The sequence below is a fragment of the Topomyia yanbarensis genome, chromosome 2 (assembly GCF_030247195.1).
Source record: "Topomyia yanbarensis strain Yona2022 chromosome 2, ASM3024719v1, whole genome shotgun sequence".
Taxonomy (NCBI): Eukaryota; Metazoa; Arthropoda; class Insecta; order Diptera; family Culicidae; genus Topomyia; species Topomyia yanbarensis.
The window spans coordinates 318,985,916-318,999,581 of NC_080671.1; the positions used below are offsets into that span (position 1 = coordinate 318,985,916).

At 38.4% G+C, this 13,666-nt stretch overlaps 2 protein-coding genes across 7 annotated transcripts in view; one reads left to right on the top strand and one right to left on the bottom strand.

The window, feature by feature from the left end:
* LOC131683731 (flotillin-2) overlaps nt 1–13,666 on the top strand; it is a 503,804-nt gene that overhangs the window by 77,681 nt on the left and 412,457 nt on the right. The gene's annotated exons all lie outside the window — the stretch shown is intronic.
* The window catches only part of LOC131683725 (glucose dehydrogenase [FAD, quinone]), a 62,603-nt gene continuing 49,308 nt past the window's right edge, over nt 372–13,666 (bottom strand). Inside the window, exons 4-6 of the mRNA XM_058965968.1 lie at nt 9,193–9,203; nt 6,501–6,526; nt 372–2,244 (exon numbers count right to left, since the gene is read on the bottom strand). Coding sequence (XP_058821951.1) covers nt 465–2,244; nt 6,501–6,526; nt 9,193–9,203 — 1,817 coding nt within the window. The 3' untranslated portion in view covers nt 372–464. The remainder of the gene's footprint in view (nt 2,245–6,500; nt 6,527–9,192; nt 9,204–13,666) is intronic.

A 13,666-nucleotide genomic window follows, 5' to 3' on the forward strand; every position in this document is an offset into this window, starting at 1 on the left:
TTACCGCGTCACCGCATTGATTTCTAACGACACGCAACGACGAGGGCGGAGTAACCAGATTTCGCTGATGCAGGAAATCCAATTTGCATCCGATCGACGGGTTGAAGGTGCTACCAAGGTACACGATGGAAACTTATTACCGCGACTGCAACGGTACAGCTGGCTGCTGCTGATAATGTTGAGAAGTGTCGGTGGTTTTTGTAGTGCTACTGATCTATAATGCGTTCATGCGTATAGTTTGATTTGTTATGGTTGCATCGAAATTAACGACAAAAATCTGACTGTTTCCTGCTAATACGTTCAGGGCTGCATGCATTCAAATTGTCAAATCAACTTTATTCGGGACTTGTTCGATAAGAAGCAAACTTCACTTATTCATTAATTTAAATAAATACATTTATTTACACAGTCTTTTCTAAGGACCTACTGCAGTACTTTAATTTGTTTAAAACACTTGTTCCCTGTCACCGAACCATGTTCCAATCTTCTTTTATTATATCAGCTGCTTTTTCGGCAATCATTACGGTCGGTGCATTGGTATGTCCCGCGGGGACATTTGGCATAACACTTGCATCGACTACTCTTAGTCCCTTGACACCGTGAACACGTAACCTTGAGTCTACAACCGCTGAAGGATCCTTCCGAGGACCCATTTTGCATGTGCCTACGTGATGGTAGATGGTATAGGTTGCATGCCTTGTAAAGCATCGCCAGTACTCATCGGAATTGAACTCAAGGTGTTCACATCCTGGCATTGGAATAGGTAACAAATGGGCATTGAGTCGTTGCATTGCTGGCTGTTCTATGATCTCCAGTGCCTTCCGGATTGCTTTCACAGAGATGTCCAGATCGTAGGGGTCAGAAAAATAGTTTGGTTCAATTACTGGATATCTGAATGGATTTCCACTCTTGAGATATATTCGTCCTTTGCTACGAGGTCGTAGAATAAGAGGGAATATTGTAAATCCGCTTAGGCTGTTTCTTTGGATATCACCAAACAGTTTCTGGAACGTTTCGTGCTTATAGTTGAAGTTCAGCTCGAATGAGGGATCTCCAGCCATCGTTCCACCGATCTGAAGTAGCTCATAATCGGGCCATCCATCGGCATCATTGGGATGTTCGGAATCGAAAAAACTAATTGTTTCGCACCCTCCGATTGAAGTAAGAGGACCTCCGTGCTGCATCTGGTACTCCATGAAATTTTTGAGTGACATCGTTTGTTCAACCATCATGCTGGAGGTGTTGTTAACCAAGAATGTGAGAGCTCCAGCAGCTGTGTGATCCTGGAAGTTGTATCCTACAGGTAAGTCAACAATTGCTTTGATGCCTTTTTCCTTTAGATGTCGCTTCGGGCCAACACCGGACAGCATTAGCAAATGAGGTGATCCGATTGCACCAGCCGACAGTATTACTTCGTACCGAGCCTTCACAGTGTAATATTTACGATTGTGGTAAAATTTCACTCCGACTGCTTGTTTCGTTTCCTTATCAATAATAACTTTGGTAACTTGACTCTTTTTCTTAACGTGTAGATTGGTTCTGTTTTTCAACGGATATAAATAAGCTACATTAGTACTATCACGATAACCATTTTTGGTTGTACTTTGCACAAATGATACACCGACCTGACTCGGTCCATTGTAATCCACATAAGGAACTCCGGACTCAGTCGCGGCTTCCAGGAACAATTTGGCTATCAGAGACTTATAAGGTACATAGGAAATTGATAATGGCCCATGCTTTCCCGCGTATCCGGGGTATGCGTCCGGAACTACACTGTGTTCTAACTTTTGAAAATACGGCAACACATCTTTGTAACTCCATCCTTCATTTCCGGCCGCTTCCCAGCTATCAAAATCCCGTCGATTGCCTCTAGTGTATATCATGTAATTAAGAACACTAGATCCACCCATAACTTTACCACGAGGGAATCTACACTGGTTGTTTTTAAACGCGAGACAATACTCATCACTTGGTTTTGTTCTATAATCCCAATTCACGTCATAGTTTTGCAGATAATGTACAAACATTGGGATATCCATAAGCAGATTCTCGTTAGCGCCCGCCTCGATCAGCAAAACACTCCAATCGTTGATTTCGGACAGCCTCGCAGCCAAAGCACATCCTGCTGATCCTGCTCCTACGATCACAAAATCATATTCTTCGTTGACACTTCTTCTATTCGGAAATTCCTCGTCCAACCTTTTCCCGCCATCCTGTAGGAACTGTATCAAGGACACAATGCTATCCTGCGCCTGTACTATACAGCATCCTGTTAGAGCGAGGAACAATATTCCGAATGCAGCATTCATCCTAAACAACAGTTTTCACTCTGCCACCCCAACGGATCGAGTTGTACATCGCGTAATTTCCCGATCGGTCGCACGGTTGCAAATAGACTAGTTCTGGCCGCCAGAACTATTGCATATTTAAACATTACTACCCTCTGGATTATTGCAACGGAACATGAGCGCGCCTTAGCGATCGACTGCGAAGGGTTGCCATCCGCAGCACTCGAGCCCCCCCCCCCCCTTTCCAGCGAGTAGTGCACTAAACGTGTAACTACTAAAGTCAGTGCATTTCATGTAGAGTGGTGTGCTCATTTAAATCATGTTCCTGTTGCGTTTCTACCCATTTGAACCTGCGAACTTGAGCAACTCATTTCATTGCATCGGCTCAAACGTTACACAATTATGACACTCGATTTAAAGTTGTTGTTCGAATCACAATGATTTGTTAATTGTTGTTTTATCTCGTTCGCTTTGGGATGATATAATTTCACATATTCGAAACGGAAATCGGTTGCATGTCATTAATATTAAAGTAGGTAAAGCACCCTATACACATACGTATGCCGAGATGTAACCCGGTTGAAGGAAACGTCGGTTGTTCATTCTTGTATTTTATGTAGTCGTGCCGACAGGTAATATGTGAGGATTTGACCGTGCATCCATGCGCGAGGACTCGCTTGTAGAAGTTCATTCACGGAATTGGAACCTTGCGGTGGAACTTCATTGAAATTGAAAGAAGGATGAGTAATCTTGCAATCTATTGCGCTGTATTTGGATGCACTGGAGTTGGGTTTTTTAAAGTATCATTACTAGGATTGGAAGCACGTCCGAGTCACACGTTGTTCATGAAAATGAAACATTCTTAATACATTTTGAACAATTTGGGGAGAAATATGCTTCAACTTTTCTGAGAAGTTAATCTGGTTTGTTTACCGGACGATAGTATAATAGCTTTATCGTGTCTTGTTCAACTTTTTTTTTTAATTTTGATCATCATAATTAAAATCTTTATTTCTGTTGCAATCAAATTATCTTGCGCCTCCTTCAAACTGACATTTGATTTAAGAAGGTGTGATTTGTGAAAACAAGCAATTTTATATGTGATTTGCTGTATTGAACTATGAATAGTTTCACCAAATAAGATTTGTAATATGGCTTATACAACAGGAGGAACACGAAAAAATCCGGACTTCCAACATGATTTTTTTTATATTTTATTTATTGCATTCGAAATTTGTGTGGAAATTAGTATGGGAAAATCTACTTTTTGCATTTCTATTTCGAAAGGCCTGAAGTATTCAACTTATTGCATAAAAGTATAGCTTCAGACTTGCATAAGAGAAATATTGTGCTTGAATTACCCTAAACAAAATTTTAGTTGTTCACCGGCCGATGGTTAAAAATTCATATTTGTCACGACATTTTGAGATGCATAAAAGGTTTGGCAGTTTGAAAACTTTATCTACACTTCCCAAAAAAAAAAACAAATAATAATTCAAAAACAAAATACATGGAAAGTATTTCAATTTTAAATCAAATTTCTATTGGTGCACCGGCAGCTTTGGCAATATTTGGTATATATTTCGAATTATTGAATTTTAAATAGCTGTAACTGCAGGATCATTCTAGTACCGTATTTTCCTTCGGCCCACAGTGATCACCTTCCGTAGAAAAGTTGGACAAAACCTCAAAAGTAACGCAAATTTAATGAAAACTTCACATTGGGGTAATTTTGTTGCGCTGAATTCATATTTGATGTTATTTTTTTATTTTTAGGTTCCTCTAAATTTTGGCACTTAGGGCGCACAGAGGAGTAACTGGGGTCGAATCCTGGCCAAAACTGTTTATTGCGGCTATTGCTGTTATTATGCCTTAATATGAACTACAAATAGAAAATAACTGGTTTTTGGGACTATTTGGCATCTATCCACTTACTAGTGCAGGGGTCAATTTTCTAGATCCTCCCGAATACTAGTATTTTCGAGGTAATCTTTGTGAATACATTTGTTTTTTCCGCTGCATGAACAGTTGGTCAGTGGAAAAGGAAGAAGAAAAGGGATACCTGTGTACATACTCATAAAGATTCATTTTGCCAAACATAGTTTTTGACCCTACAGCATTTTGGCGTACCTCAAATTAGTAAAAAATCAATAATTTCAAATCGCTTGGAATTTGTGGATCGGAAAAGATCGGAAGAGTTTGAATGTTTTTTGAATAGCCGGAATCTTGTTTTGTAATGTTGTTTCAGCAACTTTGCCGGATCTTGCCGTATAATGTAACTTTTTTATCATTCAAATTTGGAATAACTTGTTTAAAAAAGGTGTTTTAAAGCTGGTCCAACAAGCAGCAACACTACTATTTTCGGTTATTTTCAAGCGGAGGTTATACAAATAGTTGTGTTCTATTACGTTTGTTATAATATTGTCTTATTTAATACAGTCATCATCATTTGAAAGCGATTTTGCTGGATATATAATAGAAAACGATTAAAAACCCTTAAAATATCACCATTTTGCATCCATGAAAAAAATCTTTAGCAATTTTTGGCATACTCTTTATTTTGCCACAATATACAGTATGCTTTTAAGTATCTAAAAAAATATAACTAAATAAAAAATCAAAAAAAAAATTTTGGCTATTGGCCAAGAATTTGTTCTAGTTACTCCTCTGTGGGGCGGTTCGAAAATTAAACATTTACGAATATAAAGTGCACTATATCTGAAAATTCTTTTTCAAAAAATTTGGTGTGGTTTGATTTTTAGCAAAATACACATTTATTCAATTCAATTAATTATATTGAGAGACATTTACAAATTATATAAAAAAAACCTGCGTAATCAAACACTACCATGCATCTCCTTTAGACATATGAAGAAACACATTTTACATTTTCGGAAAGTATACTAATTTTCAAGTGTCGTTTACTACTAGCGATCTTTCCTAATTGTTTCAGCCACTTTGAACATTATAATTTTAATTTTATGCACGATTTATTATTTGTTATTTATGTCGGAGCGAGAAGAAAGGATTGCATCGACTAAATCGAATGACGAGTATAAGTTCTGCCAGTAACCTTTCAAATGAAACCAGTTCGACCCTAATTGGAATCATATCTAAAAACCTGTTTTAATCCACCTAGCGGTGCAATTGTGCCTTTTTCAATCATGAGCACGAAAATTTTATCGTTGTTCATATGCATTAAAAGTTTTCAAATCTATAAATTTCATTTTTAGTATACTTGATATGACAACTATATACGAGAAAAGAAATTATTGTTCGAGTTCTATAATTTTGTAAAAAAAGGCTAAATCGAAAACTTTACCCATCAGAACCAGTAAACAGCGGTTTGAGACTTAGTTTGGTCGTCTTGATCAGCTGGTGGGAGAAGAAGAGTAATGTTTGCACCATGTGTAGGAATGATACCTTATGCCCAAATGGTCTAAGCTCCAAACGTTTATGAAAATTTTCCGAAACAGCAACGGTAATATTGAATTGAAAAAGAAATTCCACACAGCCACGGTAATAATAAATTGGAATCGGCAGTCCCAAAAAGTTCCGGCTTGTATAGGAATTTCATATGTGACCGGACGGTTTAGTCTATATTTCCGGAACCATATAGCTAGCATATGGGACTAAGTTTGTGGAAATCGGCATAACCATTTCTGGGAAACTGATGTGAGTTTGTTAATTTTGAAAGATAGCCGTTTTTCCCGGGCACTTCCGGAACCGTCTATGCTGGTCAATGTAGTCAACGAAAGTTCGGTTAGCCGTCAGTGACCTAGAACTGCAAAAGTAAGTTGATTGAGAGACATTTTAGCGAAATAACCATAACTCCGAAACCGGAAGTCGGATCGGGATGAAATTTAATAGCCATTTACAGAGATAAAACACCTTTCATTTGAGACAAAGTTTGGTCGAATCGGTCAAGCCATCTCCGGGAAATCGATGTTACTGTTATTCTGATTTTGGATACTTCCGTCTGGACTTCCGGCACCGATTATGGTGGCCAAAGAGACTTTGAATGGCTGTTAGTGACTTAGTACTACAATTCCAAGCAGATGTGGCCACATTTTGGAAAAAAATTCTCCTTTATACATTCATTGCAGAATTTTTTAAAATGGACATTTTCTACGTGATCGTACTCATCACCCTGTAATTCCGGAACCGGAAGTCGGATCCACTAGAAATTCAATACCATCCTACGGGAACATTGTACCTTTCTTTGTGAACATCGGCTCAGCCATCTCTGAGCAAAGTGAGTGAGTTTGTGTTCACGTACATACACATAGACGCACATACGCACACACAGATACACAGATATTTGCCGAACTCGACGAACTGAATCGAATGGTATATGTCGCTCGGCCTTCCGGGTCTCCGTTAAAAAGTCGGTTTTCAGAGCAATTGCAATACCTTTCTATTGAGAAAAAAAAGATATATTCATTCAAATTACATAGGTTTGAATACAGTTTTTCCACTTAATTGACCATATTTTCACCTTTGAAGTTCTGTAAAAAATTTAACTTTCATCCTTAAGACTTCATATTTTGAGAAGACTCTATTCGATTTGTTTACAAACAGAGAAAAATGTTGAATCACGTAAAATCCAAAACAAAATTTTGAGACTTTGTGTAGCTAGGCGACACTGTGCGGCCAAGCTATTGAGCTCTTCCTGAACTATACATCCATATATTTATTGGATTACTTTAAGGCAAACTGTAGGCTCTCAAAATAAAAATGTAAATTGGTCATTCCGCGCGAAGTGATCAAGGCACGTGTAATCGACCTTCAAGGATTTGAACCAATGTTGGAGGAATTGTTCATTTAGGGCCAATATATCAAAATCCAAATTTTTGTGACCATTGTACTACCCCCAGGGCCATGGCAACACCCCGACGATTCGACAAATTGGTAAAACCTTTGATTTTCTTTTGACTATATATTCGGTTCTATTTATTCTAAAATCAAACCGCGTGTGGCTTTTTGAAGGAAATTATTCAAGGAGTCTATAAAAATATTAGTTTTTAGCAACAGTGCTACCAACTATGTGATTTTTCAGTTACAAAATTAAAGTGAATTTTTCTCGCAATACATTTCAATTCCATCGTGTTCACGAAAAAAAAACTCCAATTTCTCATATAAAACCTCAAGCGCACTACGACAAAAATCCAAGCGTCAACCTACAAATTACCGCGCTCGCGGTTCATGCATTCAATTGCACCAATTAATAAAAGAAAACTGAAAAAAACTAAGAAAAAATAACTCTCATATCCACTAGACAACACGTTCCTTGGCGACAATACCGGGAACTCTAGTGATATGGGGTAACTCACTCCCTGTAAGAGTGTGATCCGTGCACCGAAAACTAAATATCAGAATGACGTCCAAGACCACACGCGAATATGTGATTGACCACACGGTTGCAAAATCGTATGTATACACACGAAGTCACACACTCGTGCACACGCGACAAATACGTTAATAAACGAATGCTTAAGCCCTTCGCGATCATCCACGCATACCTACGCCCGCGATCGCACTAACCTTATAATACCTCGGCAATAAGGTGAACGCTTTAGTTGCTACGCTGTCTCAAACGGGAACCCACAAAGGCACGTGCTCTTGCGATAATGTATCGGTCACGTCCGGGAATATTTACCCTCAGTTTTTACATTTCAACGTCATTCAATTAGCTAGAGATTATTGGGTAGGAAAAGTTATCAAAATTATAGCCTCAAGTGAGAGCAAGGATGTGAAGTAAACAGATCGGAAAACTAGAAGTGGCAGGGTCATTAGAACAGGCTTAATATCGTACGGGCTTAATCTTTGTCTTCTGTTGATGAGGGTCGAGCTCAGGCAGTATAACTGCGAATCACCCGAGTTCACTAACATGTGTCCTGGTATCGATAGACGTGTCCATCTTTACCGTGACAACCGACAACCCTCATTCCTAGCAACTTTGGTCCATACATTGAGTAGGACCAATCAAAAAATAACTTTCATATCAACTAGACAACACGTTCCATAGCGATCATCCAAGAACATACGCGAATATGCGAAAAGACTCACGGTCATTAAATAGAATTTATTCACGCGAAGAGACATACACGTTGACAAACGCGACATACAAACGCACTCGCGATCGAACGCGGTAACGTACAAACGCTCGAATCCTTGGCGATGATACACGCGCTCACGAAATCCGTGTGCCCGCACATATATGAATCGTACAATCATTTTCACATTCAGAATCACAGCCCGCTGCAATTGGCCTTATTAAGCAGTGTTTTAGTGGGCGACATTGCCTGTCTCGTCTACAATTGTAGTGTGTGATTCTGACGGGGAGCTCTTCCGAGAATCAAGCTCTACAGCTTCAGTAGAACAACTCTTGAAAAATAAAAGAATTTTTGATTACACGGGGCCAGTCACCTAGATTTAGTAACAATTGAAAAAACGTGTATTCTGTTGAAATTTCACTTCAATATATTACTCGAAAATAAAGTTTCAAACATTACGTACTTAATATTATTAAATGTTGAATTTTTGGGCCACTCTACGTGCCAAAATATATCGAGTTAAGAAATTTAAAGGAAACCGACAAATATGAATTGAGTGTCACAAAATTATCCAACGGTGAAGTTTTCATCAAATTCGGATTAACTTTTGGAAGGAGGGTGAGCCTGAGCACTATGTGCTGATTTTAAATATTTACAGTTCGATAAACTTCCAGCTGAAGAAGAGAACTTTCTCTAGAACTGTATAAGAACTTTTTCTCGAATCTCGCGATTAACAAAACATTAATACTCGGAAAAGCTAAAATCTCGGCTTCCCGGGAAATAAATTCCGGGGTTGGAAGCTCTATACGTCATGTTCAACCGTACTTCTACTCCCAATATGTCACAAAGTGGCACACTTTGCTAAACCCCTTCCCGCGTAACATAATTTATGAATCGTTCCTCAAGGACGGGACCACTGTGCTGCACCTGCTGGTTTAGATAATCATAAACGCTACCTCCGGAAGAAGGAAGGTACCTAATTTCCAGGACCTTTGTTCAAAGATATATTAATTTGCGTGTTTTGCCCACTATGTGCGTGAAAATTCATTGAACTCAGATGAACTGTTTCGCGTTGTTCAACTGTGTTTTCCCTCGTCAATTATACCGGTTATCATCTACATATTTACAGCAGTCCATTTCAACGACCTATTATGTACAACGGGCCAGCCCCTGATGATTGATTTATAGAACTGCCTCTGACCCCTGTCGGAGAGGCATCTCCCTTCAAGGTGAAATGTCATTTTCTCTTTATTTTCAACTCCTCATGAACGTACAGGAACTTAAACAGTATAGTTGCTGCATTGCACAACTGTTGTACCGGTTCGAATCTGCCCTTCATCTTGCTTGAAGAAATTGCAAGTGATTATCCGCTTTCTGCTGTTTCCGCGCTTACATTCGAACGATATTGAACTTATGAGTGACAGTGCGGTTAGTCCATTGCCCTCTAACTCAGTAGTAACATGTTATATTCTCTTTCATCTTATTATTTGAATTATCGGAACTTTTCGGTTTTTCTATCGTTTTCTGTAGAAATGATCTTTTTTTTAATTCGAACATGGTAGCTTAATTCACTCAGCATTAACAGGTGCTATTATATCCTAGATGACTATCCTACTGTTCTCCTAACATGTAAAAGATACGGTTGAAATCGTTTGGAATTAGGCCTTCTAATGCACTAGACTGCCGAGCCAAGCTGTGAGATAGTCAGTTCAAACAGCAAAATACAAGATAAGCCAATCGTGTTCTTTGCAAACATGATTTTCGTATCAGAATTTGACACTGTGCTAGCACTAATTACCTTCAGGCGCTCCGATTATCTTTGACGTACGATTGATTTACCTAGCAATTTATCTTTACCATCTTGTGTATAGTTATCATCACAAAACGACCTGGTAATTATTGTGTTATTCCGCAATTATATTCTATCCGTGATTCTCATTACAGCGGCGGGTTTATCGACGGTATCTGAAGTTAATCAATTTTTGTAACATCGTATTGACGCCTCTAGGAAATCATCGCAACCTGCAAGGAATAGTAGTTCGCACGAATCAGACGACCTTCTACTTTGTGCTGTCAGATGTACTAAGTTTATAATAAAAGTTACTAAGCTGTTTATCGTGGCAAAGAATTACAATTATTAACCCCTTCTCTATACTACTAAACGACGATCATTTGCGAAAGCGATACCACAGGAATGGGGGAATTTCTCAATCTTAACTAGTCTTCCTACTTCCAATGTAGTGTCATCGTTGGTATGACATGGCTATACAAATGTTAAAATTATCTGAAGAGAACTTATGTGCAGCTCGTAAATATGGCATATATAAGACTGTGACGGTGGTGCTCCGAAGAGGTATGACGCAAATAAACGATATCGGTTGCCTTCGATACCTCGGAATCAATAATATCCATTCATCCAATATTGCTATACACACACTTAATATATTCTATCGAATCTCAGCTTTTTTACATCTTTTTCCGAAATCTCAACAGCTAAGATCTCGGCTAACAATTTTTTTTGTTGAGATATCAGTAAAAGTGACGTTTGATAACTGAGACTCGCATAATATTTCGTCGAAAATTAGTAAACAAATATCACTTTGCTGAGATATGTGCTTCTTAATTTGCTGACTTCACGGCTGTTGGGAAATTACCGAACTGAATTCGGTTTACTGGACAATACAGTGATAACCACAGACCGTATTTTTTTTAGCTTTTTGATGCGATTTTGATTTTGATAATCGAGGAATGTCAAACAATCCCTTGAAATTCAAATGTCATTTGGTTCAGTACAATAAATCGAAACCGAAAGAATTGATTCGGGTTTATTTCGTTCATTGCAACATCGCGACAGGTTCAAATCGAAGTATGTTTACAATTTGCGGAGAGAATCTAATAAGACATATTGTGAGGAAGTTTAATAAATTCATAGAAAAATATTACGTCTTATCTACGCACGCGCTCAAAATTTGGTTAGCTTATCTATTAGGCTTCTTGAGAATCCTTTAGACGATGCAACACTCAACTGCATATTATACCTTCCATATGAGACTTGGTTTGAGTAAATCGGTTCAGTTATCACCGAAGAACCGATGTGACTTTAATTGTGGAATATATCAGCCCGATATCAGGGACTGTCGGAATTGTCGGTAGTGGACAACATGTTCAAAGAATGTTTGGTTGGCCATCAGTGATCTGGACCTGCGAATCGAAGTAATTTGGTGATCATTTCAATCGATTTTTAACCACTAAGGTATTACGATTGTATCAGTTTATATGGAAAATTCCAGTTTGACCTTACTAACCAACCTGTAACTCCGGAACCAAAAGTCAGAACCGAATGAAATTCAATAACAGTAACCCCTACTGTATCTTTTATTTGAAACCAAGTTTGTAAAAATTGCTTAAGATTTCGCTGGGAAGAAGGTGTGGCATTAGCTTAGGAACTTGGCGAGTTCCCCGGGAGCATCAAGAACCGTCATAGGTGGCTAAGGCGGTCGAAACTACTTTTATTGATCATTAGTTATCTGGATCCGCAAATCCTAGTAATGTTGCACCCATTCTAATAAGTATTTCATTCGGACATCATGGTGTTATCAGTTTATATGGAATTTTGGTGTGTGACCGTATTCTTCAACTCATAGCTCCGGAAACGGAACAATTAAAAATTCAACAGCAGCTTATACTCGAGCAGAAGAAAATAACTGCGGAATACTAACTTCCATACCAATGACTTTATACCACAATAAGGTCATAATAAACTCTACATAAGAGGTAAACTACCAAAAATATTAACACAGACATGTTCTACGAATACTATTTGATAATAAAACGTGTTATTATAATACCTGAATAACAATAGAATATTTTTTAACCTTCCAATAACAAAATTCACTGTATAGAGGTATTCAATAAGGTATTGATTTGGTATTTGTACAAATCACTGGAATACATAAATAATACTAAAATAAAGTATTGTACCTCACAGAGATATTAAACAGGTATTGAAAAAAGTTTCTTAATAATAATAATAATTATAATCAATTGATACTCAGTTTTGGTATGAATACCAAAATATAATATGTTCGGGTTACTCGGGTTACTTTCTACTGGTCGGGTAGGAGCGTTAGTTGAAGATAAGTTTGTGTAAATCAGCAACTTCCCCGAAATGTGGAAGGTACAGAAGCTAGTGTTGCTGCCGAAGCCAGGGGAGCCACTGGGTGATCCGGCCTCGTATAGGACCGTGTGTCTACTGGATACACTCGGAAAACTCTTGGAAATAATCATTCTTGATAGGTAGATGAAATGCATGGAGGGTTGAGCGTGGACTGCCCAAGATGCAGTACGGATTTTGCAAAGGAGTATTAACAGTGGAGGCTCTTCGGACACTCGAGAGTTCTAAGAAGGCATCTAAACAGATGAGAAGAGGAGATCGATACTGCGCTGTGGTGACGATAGATGCGACGAATGCATTTAACAGCGCCAGCTGGAAGCTACTTCCAGAGCAGTAGCTGCTGTACGAAGACGAGCGAAGGGCAGAAGTCAATGTGAGTCACATCGGGCGTTTCTCAGGGATCCATTCTCGGTCCAACTCTTTGGAACGGGATGTACGATGGGGTCTTAATGCTGCGGCTGAAAGTGAAAATCGTGGGTTTCTCGGACGACGTGTCACTAACAGTGGTGGATGAGACACCTAAATAAGTGGAGGTGTCGGTGACGGAGACAATAGATGCGATCGAGAGCTGGATGAGCTGCTACATATAGCTCACCACAAGACGGAGGTGTTATTGGTCGGCAACTGCAAAGTGGTTCAGTGGATGCACATCGGAAGCTTATGACGGTGCAAAATGTTAAATTTGGAGACTAGCTTCACGAATGATGACTTATCCACCGATTTCGTCACGTTTTGTTCTACTAACAGTTTATTTTACGTTATTAAAACGTTTTGAAGTTTATAATTTAAAATTATATTGGATTCACATTGGCTTCCACGATGTATCGATTTTACTGTACTGGTTCACAAAACTTCACTATACTACAATATAATGCGTAAAACATCTAAGTGCAATAAAAAAATATTCTACGTTGTTCAAATCATTCTGAAGATCAGATTTTAAGATTTTAAACCTAAAATAAGTCTTGATCGATGTCCTACATAATTTTAAAACACGATTTGCTAGTTGTTCTATGAAGGAAAACAAATTAACAGTTTTACATATTATTATTTTTATAATACTTGACGTATGTAGTATCTAATATTTCTACGGATTCGTATAGTTTGTATTAACATTGTACAATACCCAGTTGAACAGTTAGCGG